At 36.4% G+C, this 26,176-nt stretch overlaps 1 protein-coding gene across 1 annotated transcript in view; it reads right to left on the reverse strand.

Moving 5' to 3' along the window:
• Positions 1-26,176, reverse strand: part of TENM3 (teneurin transmembrane protein 3) — an 829,296-nt gene that overhangs the window by 306,337 nt on the left and 496,783 nt on the right. Inside the window, 1 exon segment of the mRNA XM_026846573.1 lies at positions 7,192-7,494. Coding sequence (XP_026702374.1) covers positions 7,192-7,423 — 232 coding nt within the window. The 5' untranslated portion in view covers positions 7,424-7,494.

Here is a 26,176-nt window from a genome sequence, read left to right on the forward strand (position 1 = left end):
CTTAATCTTTGGATTCTGGGACCAAATCATCAACATCTTAGCATCCATTTATTGCAAAATATGAATAAAGCCTAAATTTGATAGATGTGAATAAAATATGACCCAAGGGTAAGCAATGTAGAGATGATGGATATGCACTCTGCAAAGAGCCTACAACCACAGATCTGACAGGTATGAACTGCCACATTAAGGTCAGTACAATGCTAATGACATGACATACGGCTTGAAGTGGAGAAAGGTGAGAAGGAAGGAAGCAGCATGAAGAGAAGCACCCAAAATAGAGCTCAGGCTCATTGCTATTCCTCCATATGGGGAGGAGAGAAAACTCTACTGTTATTTCTGCCTTTCCACAAGGGAAAGGCATGTGTGCCACCACAAGTGAGTGGATAGATCCACAAAGGGATATTGTCCCATAGCATGTTGTAAAACTTGATTAGTTCAACAGGCTCTGAAATGGTATAAAGGAAAAACCCAACACACCTCTTCAGAGTAGTCCATACATTCCATAAACAAGTATCCTACATACATGGGAACCAGCTCTGTAATGCATGGCGCTCAGACCATTGTTATAAGTGCAAGAAACTGAGAATACAGACCAAAGGATTTCAGCAAAAATGAAAACATCTTTTACTCCTTCTCTCACTCACACCTCTCATCATACCCCCCCAAAAAGGGCTTCTATTCTGTAAACTCCCATAATGAATGTAGTTTAGCATTGTCTTAATTTAGATTTTCTAGCAAAATGTCCATTAGGCTGAGAAAATAAAGGATTTATGACTCAGACATATTTATGGCACTGTAAAGCAAAAGAGAAGAGGCAAACACATTCCCTTGGCTTTGCCATTTCCTCTTTTGGCTTTAATATGCTCAGTAACACTGAGGATTGGCTCTCAAGCCACTAAGTTGTGACATTTTACAAAGTAATTTCAGAAAGTATCAAGGAACTTTCTGAGGAATTATTCCTATTTTACATCTCTGCTTTGCTTTCCACATTTATTTGCCAGTGATAGAATAAGCAATACTCACAGCTTGGCCTACAACCCTAAGCACTTAATCAGTGGACTAGACAGATGGGATTCTTCGGCCTCTTTCATACCTCCTCTCACCCCAGCTATAACTGCTCACTTTTCTAGCTTTATTCTCTCCACAGATGTTAACACACAGAAGTCACCTTTCATAGCCATGCATGTGATCCATTTATTTCCCCAGTCCTCAGTTTAGTTTTTATTATGAACAGGAGCAGCCTATACATTTCAGTATATGAGCTACAGAGATACGTAAGAGCAATTACAGACCCTTTACAGTATCTTCCTTTCCAGGAGGCTGAAAGTCCTTGTGAAGGCCCCTTGCTCACCTTATAAATCCTTAATCATTATGATCAAGAACTTAATTCTCTTATTTTGCAAGTGGACTAGACAAAGACAAGGTTTTTACTCTGTGGACCAAGGCTACGTAGAAATGCTTGATCAAGCAGTCTACTGCCAATAACCAAGGTTGATTTTTCCCTGGAGAATCACAATTGCCCTTTGTTTCCAGATCTGTAGCTCATCTACAGACCATGACCCACAAGGGGCCAATTTCAACTAGATGAATATCTTAGAGAAGTGTGCGTATCACTGAGCGTGAGCTAAATATACTCCTAATCAAATAAAAGTGAAATGTTTTTTTAGTACCACTCTGTAGCTAATAGAATAACTTTAAAAGTCAACAGATCCTTATCACCTGGAACCTGAAAACCAATTAACTTCTTATTGTTGCGTTAAGGAGTAACTAGTATATCAATGAAAGATGATAATATTACTTAGCGCTTACAGCACTTTTCATCTTCAAAGAATTTTGCAAACATAAACTAATTAATCTTCCCAACACGCCTGTGAGGTAGGTAGGTGTTATTATTCCTGTATTACAAAGAGAGGGGAAAAAAAAAACGTCTGGCAGAAGGTTATGTGCTTAGCTCAAGGCCACAAAATTATCCAGAACGTACTGTCACTGTATGCTGCTTACAGAAGTGACCCACTCAAATTAGGTAAATACTGCAGGTGGCTGTGTTTTAGCATAACAAAAAGGTATCTGTCATGATGAAAATCAGGGTAGATTTTGCACTGCAGCCAGGCACATAAAACACTAATTCTAATATCTGCTTCAGATTTTGAGACAGCACTTGGCATGTCACTGAATGGTGATTAATTTTCTCATCAGGAGATCACAAAGTCACTTACCTATTATTTCATACCTTCTTGTAAATAATCTTCCAAGCAGGCTGATTCAGTTCTGTTGAGAATTATTTGCCTACTCTATAGTCAGAATCAGCTCATCAATAAGGCACAGGGTCAAAAATGGCCTTACAGATCTACTCTTTCACTGTTTCAGACAGGTAAGTTTAAAGCACTCAAGGTTTAAGTTTAAAAACATGACCATTTAAATCCTTTAATCCTACAGTTAATGTTTACGGTGACTAAAAAGATTAAATATTTTGCTATCCAAATAACTCATTTTGAGCCACTAGTATTTAAAAGCAATAAAATTTGGAGTCATCACATTAGGATAGAAGCTGCAATTAACATTTCAGGTTTCTGAAATCTTAAAAATGTATCCCTAACAGTGTTTAATCTCTTAAATAATAAAATTGTCAAAGCATATATATCACTGTTCAGGTCCCTCTTTCACTGAATGGTGAGGTTTTCTAGCACCTAAATCTAATTGTCATGGGATGGCAGCTGAACAGCGATGATACGTCTGCACACTGTAATGTACTGTACATGGCCTCACTTTTCAGCAAGTTGGTGTCAGTGATCCATCATACTATGAAGGGAAGAAATTATTTTTCTTTGCTTGTTTGGTAAATTCAGCCCCTCTTTTTGTAGATCTGAGGAGTTATTAGGGCTTTTATTCTAATTTAGGTACTTAAATATTCCAGAAGAGTAAAGGTACAAAACCATGTATACAACTTTCTCCTGCAAAACTGAAAGAGGCTGCATGAAAATAAACTGATGTTGAGGCTTGGCTGACAATAAATTTTTCTGATTGATAAAGACAGTGAAGTCATTTTCACTGCCAGCTAGAAAGACCGAGTAACTTTACCTGAAGGCTAAACCATAGTTGACTCAAGCCTTCAAAAACTAAAAATTTAACAAAATCTGCACTACCTCATCAGGTCTTCTATTAGCAAAAGATGTCCTGCAGCCCAGCTTTTCAATTCACACAGTTTGAAAACAGTGCTGTGATTATTTTGTATGAAAACAGGAAGACATGCAAATCTGCAGTGCATCCTGACACCTGTGCTCGTGGGTCAGCCTCCTGCTCCTGTGCAAAAACTCACTGATGTGATATGTGGATCACTCTGTAGGAGCACTATACTTCCTGCAACAACAAAATTCTTTGAAATGGAACGACGACAACTTCTTGAGAGGTATTGCATATTCCTCTCTTCCCTTTAACACATATTTGATGGTCAGTAAAAAGTTTTTGCCTGCCTGTATTTTTCTTACTAACTTAATAAAAAGTTTTTCAGTTCTTGTGAGCCCATATTTGATTCATGATCTCCTTGAAATTATGTTCATATTGTTATATTATTACTTCCAATTATTTTTTCCACATGCAGTTTTAAAAATACTACTTACTCCCACTCCATAATCATGTCACACTTTCAGAAATTTTTGCATAGCAGTTGCCTTTGTACTTGATATCACTTCACACAGGAATTTCTCTCTGTACGACAGAGAAATTCAACTTTATACAGTCAGCTTTAATCCTGAATTCAGCAACATACTTGGGTATATTCCAAAAGACAAGCATTTAGGTTGCTGAATTCAATTAGAGAAGTTGTACATTTAAATCAGGCTGCTCATTACAGTTGGATACTTCAAAGGAAATAGGTGTTGTCTTCCCCCCTAACACATAAATGACAAGCAATCCTATCATCACACCTTGGAAAGTAAAAAGTATTTCATGGTGCTTCATCCGTTGTCAAGGATGAGACTAGGTATCTTCTCAAACATGCAACATAAAATTGAGTACTTAGCTTAAAAATACTTCTAAAGAAAAAAAGCTCATGGTTTTCATTTACATGGCTGGGTGCTGAGTTTAATTATTCATAGGCTTACCAGATTTTTTTGAATCTTATGTGGGGATTAACAACAAAGTGAAAATAAATAACTAAATTAGAAGTTCTAAAAATAGTAGGCTAAATAACCCTCATCTAATGAGTCTAAAAACAAAGGCAGTTTTGCAGCAGATGAAGGGGTTTGAGAAGAAGGGAAGGAGACCACAGTAGGTCTTACCCCTTGTTGATGTTAACTGAAAGCATGTTGTCTAGATGTAGTTACAATTTCCGAACCACACCTGCTCTTCCAGCCTTGCCAACTGGGTTTCAAAATCAATAACACAATCCCAGTTATACAATAATTTCATGTTCAAATATTTTACTGTATGTTTTAAAAGCTGTTTTTAAAATTACAAACATATGCATTTTTGGACTATATATCCAATTAATGTCAAGCAACAGAAATTTCACAGATGAGGAAAAAGATTCTGTGACTGGAACTGACAATTGAAAAACCTCCTCTCCTCAAGCAAAGATCTCCTGAGATAAAGCTATGACTGAACAGGGAACACCCATCTCCTATGGCAGTATCCCTTTCTGAATTCCTGCCATGGAGTTTTGGGAAGCAGGAAGCCAAGATGTATACTGAGAAAACTCAGGAAAAAGAGGAAAGTTCTGATTCATTAGCAGAAATCTTTGAAAGGCTTTACCCCAAAATATCACCCATAAAAGCACACTGATATTTTAAAATTGTTTTGCATTTGAGAGACTCCAGAAACTCACATAACTGTGCCAGTACCTTTCCAGCAGACACTGGAAATTTGATATTATTTTACACAGTCTGGGCAAAAAAAGTGAAACACCAGTCATGATTAATTAAAAAAATTAATTTCCAATTAGAGGTATTTATTAAACCTTACCTTTTTTGCTTATACATTTATTTCCTGTTGATTTAGCAGGCTAGAATGTAATGAGACTGTCAACAAAGCCCCATATCTGCACTTTATTTCTAGACAGTGAGGAAAAAATAAATACAGGGAAACGTGTATTATATATTATTTAAAAACATTTGGAATGACCTTGAACACCTTTTCCACAAAATGCTTCCAAATGCCAGAAGCAGTAAATTCTCTCAGTCAAAGATGAATCAAAGGAACACACTAAGACTGCAAAACAAGCCCTTTATAACCTGACCCTATCAAACCTGCATGTAGTCCCCAATGGTGCTAAACCAGCATGCATTAGAGGAAGCCAATAAACCATATGAAAAGAATTGAATTGACAATGAGGAGAATCAAACAGGCACAAATGACAGTGCTGAGATCACTGAAAGGTGAAGACAACACTACACATCCCAGACTGACATTTTAGGCTCATAGACATGCAATTTATTGCATACTGGGCAATAAGCATTAGCTAAATATTACGTGCTTTACTGAAGAAAATGAAAAAGAAAAAACCCTAAGCCCTAGTGCACCATTGTATGTGACATGACAGACTACATAACTTATTTCATTTTGTAATTGCTATTTAAAAATATTAGTACTTTATTCAGGCAATAGTTTATGAATTCATTAAATAAAATGGTGCCTATTTTGATATAATTTTGTCACTGGTACTAAGAAAGTGTCTATAGTACAGGTCTTAGAAAATTTCCTTTTGATATGACCTCATTAAAGTAATGAGATCAAGGTGACTAATGACTTAAAAACTAGAAAGTATTGATGACCTTAAGTTTCAACACATCACAGAAACCAAAAATACACAGCAGAAAGCAGACAGACTACAGTAGCAGCAATCCTCAGTTACATGAGCCTAAGAGAAATATTTTTATTTCCATTGCAAACATTTGTAGGCAAAAAAAGTCAACACCATCTGCCCAGATCTAATTCTAATGTAAAGTTATTCTACTTGGAACAAAGAAAAACCACCAATGGGGAAAATATTTTTAAACATTTCTAAAATTAAAACTAAGGACTTTTTCACAAGGTGGAAGCTTTCTTTTTCTACCCTTAAATCTATTCTTGTTTCCTCATAAAAGAAAAGATAGCTTTATACAGAAGACTGTAGAGCAGGTTCACACAGATCTTGGCCTAGCTTTATTCTTTTAGACAGCTAGGCTGCAGTACTCCACACATTTCGTAACTTTTTTTTTTTTTTTCTTTTCCTTATATTAAGTAGTTTAGTTATGGAAATGTAGAAATGCCAATTCCAGAGACTACAGTTCTGAATCCAAAAAAGCATAAGTGCTTAACCCTAACTGGAGCTAAGTGCAATCTCCCAGAATAACTGAGGTCCAAAGGGACCTCTTAAGATCACCTAAACAAAACCCTCTACTCAAGTACGGTCAGCCGCAGCAAGTTGCCCAGGACCATGTCCATATTAATGGTTGGACTAGATGATCTTCGAGGTCTTTTCCAACCTAGATGATCCTGTGATATCCAGTCAGGTTTTCAGCATCTCCACAGATATTTATTTAGATCTCTCATATATCTCCAGTCCTGGACTCAGAAATTCAACAGTGAGCTCTAGCAACCTGTTAGCATTTGGTTAGATACCATAGATATCCAATAAAAAAACCCCCAACAAATGCATTAATCATGATTTACCTTACTCACTATAGAGCTGCCCTTGCAAGCTAAATGATAAAGGAACTGAGCTAATGCATTATTTGTATGCCCATCCACACATACTGTGTTTCCCCAGACCTGTTCATAGGCTTGGCCTTCTTGGAACAGTTGTATTTGTTTATTTTTATTAATTTTGAAACCATTTACATTTTAGGTATATTGGCGTGGAAAACTTTTGGGCCACGTGTTAATGAGTTGAATTTATGCTGGGGGTCTAGTTTTTAAAACTGTAAGGCCTGAATACTTCACATTTGTGTCTGCAATGTTGTCACTGACCCACTGCCCAATATGGGCTATTTACTTAATTTTCCTGTGCATCATATATTATTTATTTCAAAGATGATACACAATGCTTTCCCATCTTTTTAAAACATTTAGGGAGATAGAAGTGAAGTGTACTGTGTGTAGAATATTACTAAAACTGATGAAACTGGCATAACAACATACTTTTCCCATAGCAAGAATGCCTTGTTACTTGGTACTAATGAATTACACTCTGAATTAAAACAAGTTGCCTACCTTGTCTGGTATACTCATCTGCTTCTCTGTGGACCAAATCTTTTACCCGGTTTCCATACAGCAACCTAGAGGAATCATGATCAAAAGCTTTCAAGGTTTCACTGGAGCTGTAAGACTTCTGCGTAGGCACTCTGCACTCCTCATTTTCTGTGGAAGAATTTGTATAGCGCCGTTCCTTGTCCCGTCTGCTCTTTGTCAGGGAGCAATAAGGCCTACGTTCCTTCACATCCATACTTCATTCCTTCTCTGTGCACATCAGTCCAGCTTATTTGGAAGTCTTCTCTACATTCAGCTTACGTTCACCTATAAAAAAATTAGAAAGACAAACGCTGATGTGTTACAGTGTTCTCTAATTGCTGTGATTGCTTCCTAACTATGTGGAAGAGAAGGATCAGATCAACAGTGGGTGAGACACATTTCTGTAACATTTGAAAGACTTCCCAGAGTTTCATGCATGAGCTACCCTAATCAAAAAAATTAGGAGAGAAATTGTTGTGAACAACCACATTATACTTCTCATTTTTATACGACAGATTAGAACATCAAAAGCAGACTGAGAACTGGCTGGAAAAAACATATATTTTCAGCTTTAAGAACTCATTGCTTACCTAAACTCTATCTGTAGGTAAGTTGTTTTTTCCTGAGAAGGATACATGCTTTAATGGCAAGTCTGAATTTCTTCTGCTTATTGAAATTTATGGTTTTAATGCATGGAGTTTTTTATATACAGACTTTTTTATATACAACTTTTTATTCTCATTTCTATTCTAAGAAAATTGTTCTCATCAAGAACATATACACATAATTTCACAAGCTACAAAAACACAGGGAATATGCGGGAAAACTTCTCCAAGGCAGTGCATTTTATGTAACTTGTGCTAGAAAGCAGGTAACTATTTGATTTGTAAATGACAGTCAGAAATATTTTTTCTTTCCACTCAAGTTTTTAAGGAATATTACAGTAAGAGTCTTATTTCTATTACTATTTATTTTCCTTTACTGTTTAGTTTTCAAAACAAGGCTTCTCAAATTCATCTCTTGGATCCTGCGCACTTAAAAATATCTACATTTTTGACAGAGTAAGAAATAATTTAGAGATTTTGTTTTTCTTCAAAAAGAAGTGCTAAACTAAAATAAAGAATATAATTTGTATCTTTAAACAGTTGATAAAACATCTAAATGAAGAACAGTTTGGATGATTTTAATGCTTTGCAACTGCACCTGTTAACTTGATACTTCTTGTTTAACATCTTATATATTAGGATTCTCTCTTTTGTCTCAAGAACTTTCTCCTGTGTGCTCCCCTCAATTTAAAGTACTTAAACACAACAACTGATTATTTTATGAAGTACTATCAGTCCTTTGTGATATAGAATCAAAATGACAGTTTACAGCACAAACCACAAAGCAACAGCCAACTCCATCTGAACTCTGTTCAGCAAAACCAAAGTTGCTTTAGAACTCTTCACCTATTTCATTTTAAACAATATCAAACTTGTCACTCCTGAAAAGATTTTTAAAGAGTATTTAATTTACTACAGAACTGAAGTTCAAGTTTGTGAATGGCATTTATCATTCTGTTTTGAAATTCTCTGAAAAGGTCTTGCATTTCTTGACCTGTGTGAATCTTAATTTAGACAAAAAGGTAAAGCTATAAAGCCTTCATTTAAGAACTCTGTTCTATATTTATTATACTTTCAAATGTTAAGCAGCTAAAAAGAAACTAAAATATTTGTACATGATCAGAAAATCCCAAAATTTTTATAACAGAATATTTATTAAATTTATAACTATTTAGATGTTTACATGTCCATGTAGCATATCTTTTTAATTTACATGAAACAGATTTTAAAATATTTTATTAATGAGCGCGTTCTTTCCATGTAAAAACAATTTTCTAGACAGTTTATAAACTGTGTTTTATTAAATGCTAAACTGAGTCATGATTTTGAAAATCATTATTAACAGATACACACACGTATTCTTTTGCAATGTGAAGACTTCATGTGGGAGCACATCTCCCCTTTCATCTAAGTGTTTCAAGACTTTAAAGGGCCACTAATTCCTAATGTCTCTAAATTGTGCCATGGGAAAACTAACATACACTAGTCATCATTAAATATGAAATAATTTTGATTTTTCCCCCCAAGTTTCCAAGCTCCTTTATAATGTAAAAAAAAAAAAAAAAAAAAAAAAAAAAAAAAAAAATTCAAACCCTGCTTTGCACAGCACCAAACTAAAATCCTCAAAGATTTAATCTATGCTGTAGCATGAGGAAGTACTGATCTCCTTCCCACAGAAGTCAATGAATTCAATAAAACTTCAAAAGGCAGTTTTCTGGGTTATCTATTGCTTCTTCAGGCAAAGAATGAAAAGGTTAAAAAAATACAAGGTGTTTAATAGCACACCATTATGGAGACACTTCAACAGTGATTACACTGCCACAATAATGAAGACCAGCAGAGTTTTTGTGGACTTTTTTTGGAAAAAAAAAAAAATTCCTGGAAGATTTAAGACTCTGATCTTTTTGAATCTGGCATTATACAAAACACCTATTTACCTCCAGTAACCTTTAACTTTAAAAATTAATAGTATCTCTCAGGAAGTTTTAGGAAACATTTAACATTCTCAGGATCATGCCTTTAAATTATTTCATCAGTGAATTAATACACATATGTGAAAATGAGACAGAACAAAAGCTATCTGAAAGATCTGTCTACAAATAAACATTCTATACCATGATCAGAACACAAACAGAGAGAACACAAACATATTTGCAGAATACAGAAATAGATACCAGTGTTAACATTTACGTAGTAAGCCAGCAATGAAAAGTCAAACAAAGGAAGACTTGCAGATGGCTTTACAAGATCTGAACCATAAGTCTTATTACTACAGTGGGATGTTTTACAGTCTCAGGACTGTGCAGAACTTACTTGTTCCATCATGAATTTCCCCCTCCTTTTTTCAAAACCACCCCTCATCCCCAACTTTTGAGAAATATTTTCAATTGTTGAGAAAAACATTTTAAGAAAAAAATCCAGCTGTCAGTTACTGCATCTGCTCAGCTCCTTTCTTACAAAGATCACTGTAAAATAATTAAATATTAACAAGTTTTCCCACTCAAATATTCAGATTTAAATGAATCACTGTTGTATAAATTTGACCTTATTTCATTTTTTCTTCTTTTATGTTTTCTATAACATAAAAAGCTGCATCCCAGGGGGAGTTACCCAAATGCATCGACTAGCTTTCTTCTACTATGCCTTAGAAGAACCTCAGACAAAATATTGGTAATGAGTACAATACAAACTCAAGGGAACACAGCAACTAATTTGACACATGAACAGTATTTTTGACAAATCAGATTAAAATTTTAAACCAAATAAAATTAAATTTCTATTGTGACGTGTTACAAAAACACTTGTTTTCATCTGCTAGTAATTTTCGCCCATATGTCAATATTTATGGTCCATCAAATAGCTTCTCTCCAAATAAATGGAAGAATTTTCATAGAGCAATACTTACAAAGCTATTGAAGTACTAACTCACCCACTCACAAAAGGATGTCAAAAGAGCTGTGCTAAATACTGTTACATGTTGTATTACAATGCTAACGTGAAATGGCCTGCGTATACTGATGAAAATTTAAAAAAAAATCACTGTTGTATGCCACTACTTCAAGTTTCTGTCTAAGACTTTTCTAAGTATAAAAACTGAGGATGCTTATCTGAGGATCCCACTGAGCATTGGGATCTCCCATGACCTTTTCAGTGATCTGTCCAATGTTACAGGCTCCTGGCTGGATTAAACAGGAGTGTATGCTAATCACCAGACTGACATGTCAGCTCTTATATAGTCATGCACATCCCATTTGTGTACATAGCTTAGCTGATGGCAGCCTCAGTCAGACTGCACTTTCCCAGTACCACTGCAAATTTTAAAAACAGTTCAAAACCATAAAGAGGAGATGCCCATTTTTAAACTAATACATATTTCTTTTAACTTAATTTAGAAGGGAAGCAGAACCAGAGAAGCATTTCTTGTACATGACCAGGTCATTGGGACCACAGAGCTCATTCCCTTATGCACCAGGCTACTCTGAGAACCTCTGACATCATCAGCACATTTAGCATAATATTTAATTATCATCAGATAAGGTACTTACAAATAAGAATTAAGACAAGTAAATTATAAAAATTCTTTTTTACTCTAAGTGTTGTAGAAAGCCCAAGTGTAAGTGTAAGTGTAACAGAGCACAAGGCACATTCACACGCAAGTGTCAAAGCTACCGGGTAAGGCTCAATGACCGAAGTCTCAGACACAGACAAAGCTGGCTGATGCAGTGGTAGAAATTTTACATTGTATTTAAAATTCCTCAGGACAGCCCTTCAATAGTTCCTCTTAATCACCTTTTGCAACCTGAAATGAAGTCACGGTAGTAAAAAGGAAAAAAAACAGTTAGAATTTTTTACAATTAAAAAGCTTCAACACTAAAGCCCTACACTGCAATACAGGAAAACTATAACAGACATAAAACATAGTATATATTTTAATTGCCAAGATGTAAACAAGGCTTTAGGGTCATGCTATAGACTGCTACCAAAACTACTCAGCTACAACTTTAGCATGCCTGAAGGCCTTTTAAACTGTTACGGAAAATTATTGTATTTAATTCAGCAGCTTCAGCTCCAAGTTCCCCAAAGGGTTATTACAGTTTGGCAACAGGATGCAATCCTGCCTAACGTACACAGTGCTCCCTCCCTGTCTCTCACTCAGAGAACCTTCTTCCAGCATTAAACCTGGTTCAGTGAACACCAAGGTTACTGATTAACTCTAAATATACCTCAATATTTTATGCTCTTTGATATCTAAAAAGCTACATAGGCACGAAGTAGTAAAAAGGTAAGAAACAAAATGTTTATTACCAAGATGAAGAGATAATTCTATATAGAAAAGATTATGTCACTGCTTGAGTCAATTTACGGATCTGCTATAGTGCGTATTATTCCCTTTCAATATGTATATCCATTTCAGACATCTCAAAACATACAAAGCAAAAAATGGAACTAATAGTTCTGAGAAGAACAAGTCATTATTTTAATATATACAGTTCTGGAATAGAAAAGGTTTCAAAAACAAGAGGGTAAGACTTGTAGATTTCATTGTTACAGAACAGTAACAGAGAAGGCCAGACAAGACCTCTCCTACTCAGTCTCACAAGGAGAAGGAACAGTAAGGAAAGCAGCACGCTGCTCAGAGCAGAGCCTTTCTTCCCTCCCTGAAGCCAGCAAAACCAAGCCAGGAAAGGAACTTACATATTGCATACCACAACCGTCCCTCCCAACACCTAAACTGAGCAATTTAGGCATTTCTAAGAATGATAGTACTCCTAGCTGTATTCAAAAACCTGCATTATTACTGCATGACTATTATTTTTATTCCTAATCACCATTATTATGAATTAAGAATAACTGATCCTTCACATTGATCCCTGAATACAAGTACAGTCTGAATGTTTGCTTAGATTGGGAACAAATTTCATTTCATGATACACAACTACATAAACACAGGCAGTAAAAGAATTGTTAGACTTTTGGGAAAAGAAGCAGGCTTGAACTTCAGTCTGAAATAAGAGCAAAGGATTTTACAGGCTGCAAGTCAAGATGGTGCCTATTCTCAGCAGTGACAACAGTTGCTGAAAATAATGTCTAAGTAGTGCTGCTGAATAGATACATTACTGCAAGTGTCATTATTTTCTTTAATCACAATTTCCTTTTAAACTCCAATTGTTTACTAATGTAAATACTACATTAGTTACAATTTGCACTAGGTATAGTACTTGCATGCCTCAAGAGCAAAAGAGTAAAGCAAATTCAGTTGATACGTGTAACAAGTAGATTAAGAGGCCTAAATGCAATATGCGGAGATTAAGAAAATCTCCTATCCACAAAAAAATACTCACAATTCAGACAACTAATCACCCATAAAACCTATTACAAACAAATACTAAGAAAAACTCAAAAGGCATAAAAGAGTGATGAAATTTCTACTTCAGTGGCTGATAAAGTGAGATATGTCAGAAATCAACTGAGCTGGAAAAAATGACACTTTGAAGAGGTGCTTAGGATGATCTGTAGCCACGGTGTGCCATTAGTCAAACTGATGACTCTTAATACATGGACATTTCAGGTCATCATATCTAGAAACTCACTTATTATTATTAAAAGTCTGTCTTCCGGCACAGAAACTAGAGAGGATGCATCCAAAGTCAGCATTCTTAAGAGGGAGTGGGAAACAGAGAGCCTGTCAGACAGGCAGTTCACATACTAAAATTATGAAAAAAGCCTCCTTAAGTCACTAACTAACCCTACATTTTAGAATCAAGTTACAGACAAAAAAGAGGGAAGAATAAAGAAGGAGGAAGACTGGTAAAAAAAAAATGTGTCTCCTTCAAGCATTTTTCTGCATCAGTCACAGGAACAGCACACTCATATCTACCATCACTACAGGATTTAATGTTAAAAGAAAATTACTTTATACAGTCTATCTAAAAATCTCAACTAGCATAAACAACAAATAAATGTACTCTATGTTCATTATAAAAGTTTCTTGCAATAAGAATCAGGAAAATTATCAAAATAAAGAGTTCTGAGAGGTCCTGGTTAGTCACAGAGGTTGATGCTTGTGTAGTAATTTTGCTGCTACTACTTAAAATTGAAACCCTTGGCAGTTGGGGGGCGAGGGACAAGGGGGCAGGGCTGGGGGAAAGAGGGAAAGAACACCTCATGCCTTCCCCATATGGGCAGAAAGAGATGATGCACTCTCCGAAATGATGGGAGCAGAGGGAGTCGTTCTCTGGATGGCATCTTCCTGTGATGGTACGAAGACCATACTGCAGCATTTGAGATGGAACTACAGCTATTTCTGTGTGCTGGAAGCCCTCCACACAGCAAGGCTGCAAACCTTCAGAAGAGGAAACTGAAAATAGATATGTCGGCTATGCATGCATGCAACCTGGGGCTCTGCTAGCTATTAAGTTGCCAAGCAGGCCCTGCAGAAAAACGTAACTTGCAAGGAAGGGCTAAGACACTGGACAAACTGCTCTGTGAACAAGAACGACCTCTTCGAAGGAGCTCAATATACTAACAATTTCTGTTCCTCCTTGGAAGGAACAGTTTGCAGGAACTGTCATGAACTCTAACCCTGAGAGAAAGTGGCTGCCTCTAATTTGGGGGATTTGAATAAAATGTGTTTTATCTTGAAGGGCTGAGAGATCTAAGTGAGAAAGAGAACACAAAGACCAAAATAGTGAAATAATGTGATATGCTCCTGTAGGAAGAATGAGGGTGAGAATACATGATGAAAAGATGGAGAGGCAAAGGAAGGTAACAGAGCAGAAATGCTGTAGTAAAAAGAAAAAATGAACACCAAAACGAGCTCAGGACAGAAATTGGAGAGAGACAGAACCATTAGCACTCAGTATGGCAACACTGAGGAAGAGAAGCCTAGAAAGAGAAAAGAGTTTAAGAGGGAAAAAGAGCAAGGGAAGAGAACAAGGAAAACTTCAGAAGGAAGAAACTTTGTGCCTCATTTACTTCAGAGCAAAGTAATAAACTCTGAGGATAATTCATTATTCAGCAGCCACTAAAAAGGTCTAAATACTTCTTAAAACTTGAAATTCATCCTTTATGCCATCATCTCCTTCCTTCCTCACCTTTTACACATGATTAGTGCCCCCACGCCCCGTTCAACATATCTCTTGATTTATGCAACTATAATTCCTTCTTGAATGGTATCTCCTGTTTCCTTTTGCATCTGCTCAGACCTCTTCTGCACAGTCCACTTTTGTTCTGGAATAAAGCCACAGAAATCTATGGATTTTTAAAACTAAAAGTGGGATGAAGAACCCAACACAAAAACAACACGTAACAAGCATCAGCAAAGGTGCAACAGTCCCCGAGTTGCCAAGCAGAGAGCACAGCACAATGGCTTCTGCATTTCTGTTTGGAGAACAAAGCTATCAGTACTTCAGCTTCACCATCTGAACAGGCTGTCGATCATTCAACTTCCCCTTCAATAACTCAGAGTTAATTTCAAACAATTTGACAGTAGTGAGGTTTCAAAAGTAATACATCTCTCAAGTCACTATAAGGGAAATGAAGTATATTACATGTGACATGTAAGAACTGGGCATACAATCACAAGGCTGAGCTGAAAATATCATCGTGAAGGTGTCTGGAAATGAAAGGAGGACCTGAGGAAACTACAATGAGGATGTTGCTGCAGACACACAGGAGAGGGAAGAAAGAATAGCAAAGGGTAGGTGCTGAAGCTATTGCTGTGGTCGCATGACATGGGATACGATACACATCACCATCAGCCTTGATTTCCATGTACAGCTTCTCATAGTGAAAGCTGAAATTCTACATAAGGAGGAGACATTCACAAGATTTTTCTTTTCACAGTGATTGGATTGTTAACCAGATTCTTCAGTCCCAATCACATTATAATTAGGATACTGTTGCAGCCTGGAAACCTGGAGAGTTATTTAGTGACTCACCTCAATAAAGAGTGACTAGTAAGATGTATAAGACATGCTGCCAGGTTTTTTTATGCTCAAGAACTCTTTTTTGTTCAAACATCCCTTTCCCCCCACTTTTCTTCTCAACAAATCAAAACCACACAAACAAAAAGAGTCCCAAACATGATGAAGAATCCACACAGAAACATCAGTACTGTATACCTATACTGTCAAAACATTCATTTGCCACTGCTAGCTAATGCCTACATAACATATAGTAAAGCACTGTTTAACTTGATTACGTTTACATTAGCAACCCCTACTACTGTATTTAACTATCCCATCTATTCAGGCTGTATCAGCTGTCATGTCTTCCTCTATACTCCCTAGGTTCCTGCTTCTCTCTGCACAAGCTGTGTCTTCTTGTCACAACCTCTAATTGTCTCTTCTTCAGCACCATCCAACATCAGCAGACAGTAAAGGCTGGAGGTTGTTTGCCCTGCTGGATCACTTCCTTTCTGTAATCCTTGTTCTCTCTGTCAAACCATCCCTTTTCATAGCATCAGATTTTTAGCCTTACCTTAAAGGTCATACAAAAACTTTTTGTCCTGTAATCACCCCTCTTCACTCTTACCTCCCAGGTTCTGTCTCCAATTTCAACAGAACTAAGACTTTGATTACGGCAAACAAAAGATTCATGCATTTTTAAAGAAGTTATTTGGCTAACTATGTGAGACATAAAATTTCCCACAGTACCTAGCAATTTTGTTCAAAGGACCATGTTTCTCTTTGAAAGTGTCCACACAGCCTACTCTGGCATGACCCTACCTGACTACCCACCAAGATCCTCTCTGGTAACAGTACTTAAAGAACAAACAATTAACCTTTAATAATGCAAAGCCTCCTTCAGAAAGCTGGGGAAGCAGGACAAAGAACTACCTCCAGCTGATCTCCTCTTCCACTGTGTGGAACACTGTGTTACCTGTAGGTAAGGCACCCAGGTGTGCTTCCACATGCCACCAAATTTCTACCACAGGAATGCAGCAGACCTGCTGCTGGCAGAGCCTAATGACAGCACCTGGTCCACTGCGCTCACATCTCAGAGAAACCTGTCTTGACTTTTAAAAAATGCTTCACTGCTAGGAGATCCCAATTTTGCAAAAGACGCAAAAGACAAGATTCCACAGTTAAGTGTTGAGCAACTTCACATTATGCTTTTGGAGGAAAGTTGCTTCTTTAAATCCTTTAAATTCTCATTTAAGAGAATACTCGTAATTTCTTAGTATAATAATAGATTAAAAATTCTTTTAACTGAAGTAACAATTTACTTGGTCAACAGATGTGAAGGTGATCTTTAAAGGATGGTCAATTTCTATCATTTAAAAAAGTCTGATAAAATAAATGGAAAGTTGGACTCCAAACACATGATCAATTATCTGTATCTGAATAATGAAAATATTTAACAATTATCAATTAAATCCTTTTTGATTTGAGTTTGTAGAGAAACTCCATAGTTCAGTTATACCAGAACTAAACTATACATAATTCCATTTCTTACCAAGTAAGTTTAGCAAGCACAGGTGCAAGACTGAAAGCCAGGAACACTGCAGGCTTCAGCTCATTTACCAGACAAGGAAAGCACAAGCAGAACAAGGAAGAGAATCTTTCCCACAGTGACAGTCACGATGCCTCAGACAAGTCCATATGGACTACCTGGGTAGATGAGCAGGTAGTTTAATTTCCATCCTGTTTCAAATATTTCCAATTCTGTTTTAATACACGGGGAGGAGGGGAGTGTGTCTCATTCAGCTGGGTACAATGAATGGGCTACTCCATACCTCCAATTCATGCACAGACTGCCGTGTTGTGCACTGCATGGAGTTGTAGGGCAGGATTAGTGATACAATTTGTGTGTGTGCATGTAAGTTAATTGGGGTTTACAAGAAGCAGGTGTCAGAAAGAAAAAGATTTAACATCGGATATATACTGGTACTTGGGAAGTTTATCTTTCATATGCGAGAACAGGAAGGATAAAGGAAATCTTAATATTCCTTTATGTCAGTTAGTATCTCCATATAACTGAATTTGAGTATATAATCAAAGAATTCTCACACACAGACAGCAAGTAGTGCCAACAAAACAAAACAAAAATACCCAAGTCATCCCACAAACACCAAGCACAGCTGTAACAGAGAAAGACAAATTTTCAGAGACAGTCTGAGACATAGTAATGGAGAATAGAGCATAGCAGGGAAAAGAGAAATTGGAAAGGTGAGAAGACACTTTATAGCTCTGTCACCTGAGGCACCTACCATCAGATCTTAATTGACGTGCAGATCTTGCTTGCATAATGCTTAATAAGCTTAACAACATTACAAAGAGTGAAATGTGTGTGCATATAAATATATATAGATATAAAAATATATGTTACATGCATATATAAAAAATAAAGCACACATATGAAGGACATTGTTGTGGGAGAGTATTAATAGAAGTAATCTTTTAAATCTAAAATAACAAAAACCCCTATGTAGTTAACCTAAATCAAGCCAGCTTGTGAAATTTATGTCACTAATTTGACTTGCTCACCTCTTCAGCAGTTCCATATTCCCAAACACTTTAACACTGATAGTTTGTCTCTTCACAATAATGAGTTCTTTATGTTAAAGTGACCAAACCAAGATTACCAAGGAGTACTGGAGGAAGGGGAAAGGCAGGAATGTTCTTATAACTATATAAAGTTTATATAAGTTTTTAAATAGTTTCTCCTCCTCCTCTGAAAAAATAAGGGGAATCTCCCCCATCCAAACAAACATGGGTAGAAATTTTAAAATTTAGGTGACAAATTAGTCAAATGTGCAAAATGCCACTGTGGAGATAAATTCTATGCTGGTTTTGAAGCTAGAAAAACATAAAACTGAAATTGCCTCCAAATTTCTTTTATCTATTTATTAATTTAAAATGAAATTTATTATGGAAACAAAACCAGCATTAGTAATAATAGTGAAAGATTGCTAACTATATATTGGTCTGTATTGCCTTACCTGTTACCCCCACAGGTCTATGTTCCTGTGTACCTGAAGAAATTAGTACCTTTTGGCAGAGGTGCCAGATTTATCAGGAGCTGCTGCCTCGCAGAGAAATAGTCTATCAGCAAGTCAGAAACATTGCTGTGAGGATGCATCTTCCACCTCCTATTTAAGCATTTAGTTACCTTTCACAACAACATGGCAACAAAAACACTACTGGCTGCTACATGACTCTGATTTAAAGGGCACTGTCACTGTAATTGTCTTAGTGACAGCTACAATATAAGGAATTAATAAAGTAGTATCTTACCTCACTAGCATGTCAGTCCCGAAAGCTTAAGCGTACCAGTTCAGCATGCTCCACGCTTGTGACAGGACACAATAGTTTTCTTACAAAGCCACCTGTCAGTCTCAATTTCTGAATGCCTTATCCATAAAATCATGATGCAGGTTGGCTTTGTCAAATGAGATGTAATTCAGATTTGCAAAGTACCGTTTGCCAGAATCCCAGTGACAAAGTTCTAGTCTGGGTTTTCATGCACTGACAGAAAAAGAGACTTGGGAGTCTTTTAAGGGAATCTATGTTCGTCCTATTGATTGAAGAGGAAGCCAAGAGGATTTGGCAGATGTTTACAAGAAACTTGCTTTAAAACTTATTAAAAAAAAAAAGAAACAAATCAAACAAAACAGCTTTTCTTGTTGTTTGCCTTTTTTAATTTTCTTCTTTTTTTAAAAAGAAAGAAGATAAAGAGTAATAGCAACTGTAACAGCATAATCCCCTTTGCAGATGTCCTCGTTCGAACACTCATCGAAGAGGAGCAAACCTGTTCTCCAATGCTCCACAACCAAACAGGATCATCCCACACTTCTCCTGATGAAGCTGGGCCTTGGTGTGGCATGTAGGAGAGTCATGAAGCCAGAAGAGCAAGAAGGAGTTTGATAGGGTTTGAGAAAATGAGAAGACTGCATTTCTCCTTAGGCAGCACAACATTAGCTTTTTGCTTGTATCTACTTTGGTTTATAATTTAAAGACCTTTTAGTCAGGTTTAAATAAGAAGTTTCCAACCTGCAGCTATTACTTCAGTCAGTCTGTTTTGAGTGCATTTTAGTAATGTTGACCGACACAGTTCTCTCAGACAGGAAATATGAGCCAGATGGCACATGATTTCAGAAAGCTTTAATCTAATTATATTTCTATATATGAACTAGCCTAATAAATATGATTCTTGCCAATGCTAATGAAAGACCAGAGGCTTTGCGCTGACCTGGCAGTGCAAGGTCTCAGGAGCTGTCTGGGGCTGTCTTGACCTGAGCTGATTTTAACAGTTGCCAGGTGGTCGAGCAATTATTGCCTGACCTGTCCCTGAAAATATCAGGGGGAAGGTCTGATGCCCCACAGTAGTCACTAGCTAACAGAGAGAAGCCCTTTATGTCAACTGAGGCTGGGGGAAGCTTTGGGGCAACTTTCAAAGCCTGAGCTGGGAACTGATGAGAATAAAGCAGGCTACAATAAAACATATAAAACCAGCCTCAAGTGGACCAAGATCAAGAAAGAAGCCAGCCCCACTATGAACACCACACTCCCTGCAGGAGGTCAGGGAATGCTGGTGAATTCGTGAAAACACCCCCCCACCACCACCATTTTGTTTCCATCTTCACACAACCCAGAGTAATACTGGAAGGGTGAGTGTAACACCAAAAAGGAGTAGGCATTTGGATGTTTTGTTTAACAACTTTGAATGCATTATTAAAGAGGCTTTTCTACATTACTATGGGCTATTAGACTGTTAATTAACTGGATTACTTGGAAATTTGTAGTTCTTTACAGCATATGTTCTTTTATCTTGAGAAGATTCAGAGTGTATCAATAAAGAACATCTTCCCATACACAAGGGATTATCTTTTAAAAGCAAATAGAGAACTGTAAAAGCTTTGAAAAATTAAAAAAACCTTGGGTTCCTGAGAGCCATAGATCATTAGCTTTCTTGCCATATTCCACTCCTTTTTACTTACTCTCTCCATATGCAAAACCTCTGTCTTTAGTAACATGCAGTAGAGAGTAATCATAATAATGGATGCTGCCATACAAGCTCTCATTTGGGCAGTAGCGTCTGACTGAGAAGTGTTTGTTACAGGACACTGATGACATGCATGCTAAATCATAGCATAATTATTGCACACTGCATCCAAGTGCTAACTTCTCAAATTTATAATAACCATCAATAGCTTTCAAAACAAAAAAAAAAAAAAAAGAAACTTTAAAGAATATAGCAATCAGTTTGACCTACCTAAATGAAAGTTTTAAACACTGTATCACTAAAGGCAACTACTTCAAGAAAACTATAAACAGTCTATATTGTAAGTAGGCAGAACTCTACATGACATGAAGAAAAGCCTTACCTTGTACCATTTTACTACTATGGGAATTGGTTTATTTGTTTAGATGGATAGATAATTTATATATCTAGTAATTATATTATGGGTTAAGAAATCTGCTTTATTACTAACACTGTAACTGACTCACGGAGATTACTTGCTGAAACAGCAAACCGTTTTCACAGAACTGCTTTGTTCCATTACTGCATAAGTCCTGTGATTAATATTAACCTTTATTTCAACACAGATCCTTACAGAAATAAGAACAAAATATTCTCTTTCTTGATCCTTTGGAAGAAACAGCCCTCACTCCTACAGACTTTAAATACCCAAATTCCGAGAGACAGTTTTGTGAAATTAATCCTTTGATGAGCTTCAGAATCAGGCGTTTTAACCAAAAAACCCCCCAACAATTCCTGTCTCTATACTCTGCTGCTGCCACCTTTGCTAACAATTAAAAGCTTTCAGTACTGTGAATAATTTAGAAACTCATCTGTTCCTTTCAGTGTAAAGACAATGTTGAGAGAAAAAAACGTCACTTCTTTTTCCCCTTCCAACCACTGACTTTCCCATCCCAGCACTGGTCTGATTGCATGATACACCTAGTGTTTGACATGCATCCCCTGACAGCTTCTTAGCAGCAGTTAGTCTGTTTAGCTTAGAGTACAAGAATAATAGGGGCACAAAGGAATGACAACTTTCAGCACTTACACACACAGTACAAGCACTCATGTTTGCTGCAGCTATTTCAGATACTTGGTGTACAGTAGGCCTATGTTTAATTATAGACAGATGTCAGCATATGCATTGTAACCTCGCAATCTGGTTCTGATGCACAGAAAAAGTGATACTTGAAAAACATTTATTAAAAATAAATATGAGCAGTATAATCACCTGTTTTCCAAAGACTAACACTTGAGAATACTCCCCTTCAGGCCTTTCTGAAAAGACTGTAAACTCACTGCCACTTCCTCTTTAATCTTATGATTAACAAGTACACTGGAAGGTTGTCAATATAAACACAAGCAATATGCAGTTTTATTTGAAAATGGTATTTGTCATAGCAAGGCAGACTTATGCAATATAGTATTTAAGGGATTAATTACTGTTTACTTAAATCTTTCACTTAAATTATAACCATTTTTTGGCCACGAAAGCTTATTTTAAATTTACATGTAAAGGATCTGTATTACAATGAACGCTTCATTTTCCAAATAAAGATGATTGGTCAAATCTTTTTTAACTTGAAATTTTACTGAACTCTAACACACCCAACTGAAAGCTGCTGCACTGAACTACAAGACTCAGTCTAACCTTGAAGAAAGCTAGAGTATTCTTTGCTACTAAAAAAGTCTTCCCGTTAATACAGCAGAGCATAGCATCTATGTATTTTCAACCATCTATTTCATTCTTTTCTTCCTCTGGCTGAAATCAACTTGATGGTCAAGGAAGATAACCACCCAAGGGAGAGTGAAAAATCATGATGCTTCCCCTCTCAAGTAAAAAATAAAAATAAAAAAACCAAACCCCAAATCCCCTCCACAGGGATCAAACTGCCCCCCTCTCCCCAGTGCGTAGTGTTTAAATAAGGTCTAGCAGGTTGTGGTTTGTTACCTGACATCTTTTCCCCATTTCCTTCCTTCTCACAAAATAACTTTAGATATATCACAAAATGTCAAATCTGGTCTCCCTGGTTTTGCTGAAGGACGTTTCAATGTCTTCATTATTGAGATCAATGAACTCCTCTCTCAGACTTCAGCAGAAAGAACAAGAGCACTCTATCCTTAGGGGGGTAACCTTTCTCCCAAGTGTCCTTCATTCAGAACCACCTCCCCACACACCTCCCCAAACATGGCTAAAAATGAACAGTTTTCCAAAAATTTAAAAACAAAATAAAAACCAGCGTGCACTTAGCCACTATAAATTTTGTTTGAATAGTTTATTGAGAGGAAATACCACAAATAGATATTTATCATTCTGAGAAAAGGACAAAGTCACTGTTTCTAATTTAAAAGCTCCCTAAACATCTCAGTTTTATATGGACTGTCAGAAGCAGGCTGCATGAAGAATCAAAAGTGGTTATAAACTTCCCACCTCTTAAATGCTGCACGTTTGTAATCTCCCATTACAAACATCCTGTGTAAAACTGAGTAATCCAGACTGTCACAGTGCATTCCAAGTTCTTGATAATTTTGTATGACCATCTCTGCATCTCTGAAAAAATTACATTAATACCATGTGTAGGTCTAGAATACAACAGGTACTAAAAGATTCCAATAAATGCATAGCCTCCTTTGCCCAGCTCTAGGGTAACAAGATATTCTTAGGTGTCTGGTAAATGGACCAATCCAAGCATCTGTTTTTGTGGTAGAATCTACATATACTCTATATTTTCTAAATGATACAGTGATTTTTACAAGCTTAAGAAAAGGATTTTTTTTTTTTAAAAAAAATAAACTTCAGGCATGTACACTGCCTGTATATTTGACAGAAAGGGAGAACACTGGGAACACTTCAGATGAGTGACTGTTAGGCAACTCTCCTACCAATTAACAGAGCAGCTACTGCACTTACAGATGGGAATATTATGAACTGTAGTCCACAAGAGACAGCTTGCAGGTTATCCTTAGCCACACAACCTATAGAATCATAGAGTCATTTAGGTTAGAAAAGACCTCTAAGATTGAGTTCAACCTAAACCTAACACTGCCAATTCCACCCTTATACTATGTTCCTAAGCACCACATCTAAATATTTTTTAAGTACCTCCACAGACAGTGACTCAACCACTTCCCTGGGCAGCCTGTTCCAATGCTTGATAACCCTTTTGATGAAGAAGTGTTTCTTAATATCCATTCTAAACCTCCCCTGGTGCAACTTGAGGCTGTTTCCTCTTGCTCTAAAGGAACACTGAAGTCTTAGAAGCCAGCCTGGCTCTTCAAAACAAAATACCTCCCCAAAGGCCATGACTGAGTAAGATGGCCAGCATACAGGAGGCATATCTAGGAATTCATACTATAAGCCGAGCAATTTACTGCAGCTATTTAGCTTTTATAAAGACAGAAAAAAAGAATAAAGTAATCTTCATATAGACTGTGTTCAACAGATCAATAGGCACAGTAGCTACCATTTAGACCAAGACTTTTAACTAAGAAATTGAAGTAATTCACTCCTTTATCTCCATGTTTTGTCTCAAGTCAATAACAACCCATAACCCCATCACATTCTATACAATTTTTGATGATTTTCCTTGTTGGGAAGAGAGTAAAAGTTTGGGTTTCTCCCACTTCTACTTAGTTAAGTGTGGAAGGAAATTGAGCAGCAGCACAGAAGAGGCATTTCATTCAAGTCAATGACTTTAAATAAACTACCAGCAGGTTTTACTGTCCAGCTCAGAAACTCATCCTTCTGGGCTGCTGTGATGAACACCGATAACCAGTGCTCGTTAATATGTATTTTTTTGCTGGACTTGCTTACTACTAGTAATCTTTATGATATGCCATATTGAAAAAGAAAGGCAAACAAAAATGAAGAGCTAAGACTTTATCTTCATCTAACCAAGAAATACCAGATGGTATAATGACTGCCATGTACAATCAATTTATTGTGTTATATCCCTCATAACAGCAAGCACCAATGCAAATGATGCTAAGAAAAAAAATCGATTAAATATTTCTAATTTGTTGTTAAAACACAGCCAGTACATATAACAGAAACACTGGTGTAAGACACTACCAACTTTGATACGGTTTTTAGTTTTTTACATCTCAATTGCTGTATTTTTGAAAGAAGCATCTAGGAAATATGCACAACCGTCAGTAACAAATCAAACCAAGTAATGTATCTCAGTTTAAGGTTCATTCCCAAATTTTAAAATAATTTGAAAACACTGATGAATGATGGAAAACACCTACAGAAAAGATTTGCATCATTATTTTAAAGTTTGTAAGTTCTGTGAATGCATTGTCAACATGAAATCTACAAAAATATTTGTGTTTGAATTGTTATTGATCAGATTCCCATGGTCTCCTCCTAATATGTTCATGCTTTGAATTGTGTGCTTAAAAATAGAAGAATTTCAACAAATTACTGCTTGTCTCCTTATACTAAGATCATTAAAGCTTCCTGGTAGCACTAAAAACATTGTTCATTAATTTTTATTGCAGGGGGGAGGAGGGAGGAAGAGGACCCTATCGTCCAGGCACACAGCAAAACAGGCATTAAATAAAAAATGGTAACAAATGGATTTTTCAAATACGTACACAGTCATATGCTTCTGAACCTCCTAATATGTAATATATGCTTAATCTTACTACAGCAAAGAGTCTAATGTCTGGAACAAAATTACACATACAATTTTCAAGGTCACACATTTATGTGTATGACTTAGCCTATCGCTATGAAAAATTTGTCTTGCTTGCTGAATGATTTACATCCCAATATTCCAGTTTTAAATAAGCTTTGACAGCTCACCTTTGTGATTAGTCAATCTCAGAATTTGTGATGAGTATGAAAAAAACATTGTTTGTAACATACTGTATGGAAACTATCTATAATTACCATAGCTGTTTCTTTCATGGCTATTTAATTGCCTCCCATAATCATTTACAAACCACATGCAGCTGTGCATTCAACACAAAAAAATTTCTTGAACAGAATTGTATGAAAATGTCCAAAGCACCTAATATTTTCATATCTAGCTGTTCAGGTTCATATGGGGCCTCTCAAGAGTTTCCCAAATACAATTTTTCATGACAACAAAGCAAACCTAATAGACAACACAGATTAAGATTTATGACAAATTTTCCCTTTTTTAGAAGTTATATTATAAACAACTACATAAAGAACACATAATAGCAAGCTTATTTAGCGTAAAAAATACTTGTCAGTGAAGCTCCACTGGCGCGGAATGCTTTGAAACCCATGTTTCAAACAGAGAAAACAATCACAAATCACAACCTTCAGTAAAAGATACAACATGTAAACTGTGGCTTGAAGTACTCTCTTGAGAAATATAACCTATTTTAATATATAAAAATTTGCCTTTATATGCCAA

This window comes from Athene cunicularia (genome assembly GCF_003259725.1).
Source record: "Athene cunicularia isolate RWA chromosome 4 unlocalized genomic scaffold, athCun1 chr4_part1, whole genome shotgun sequence".
NCBI lineage: Eukaryota > Metazoa > Chordata > Aves > Strigiformes > Strigidae > Athene > Athene cunicularia.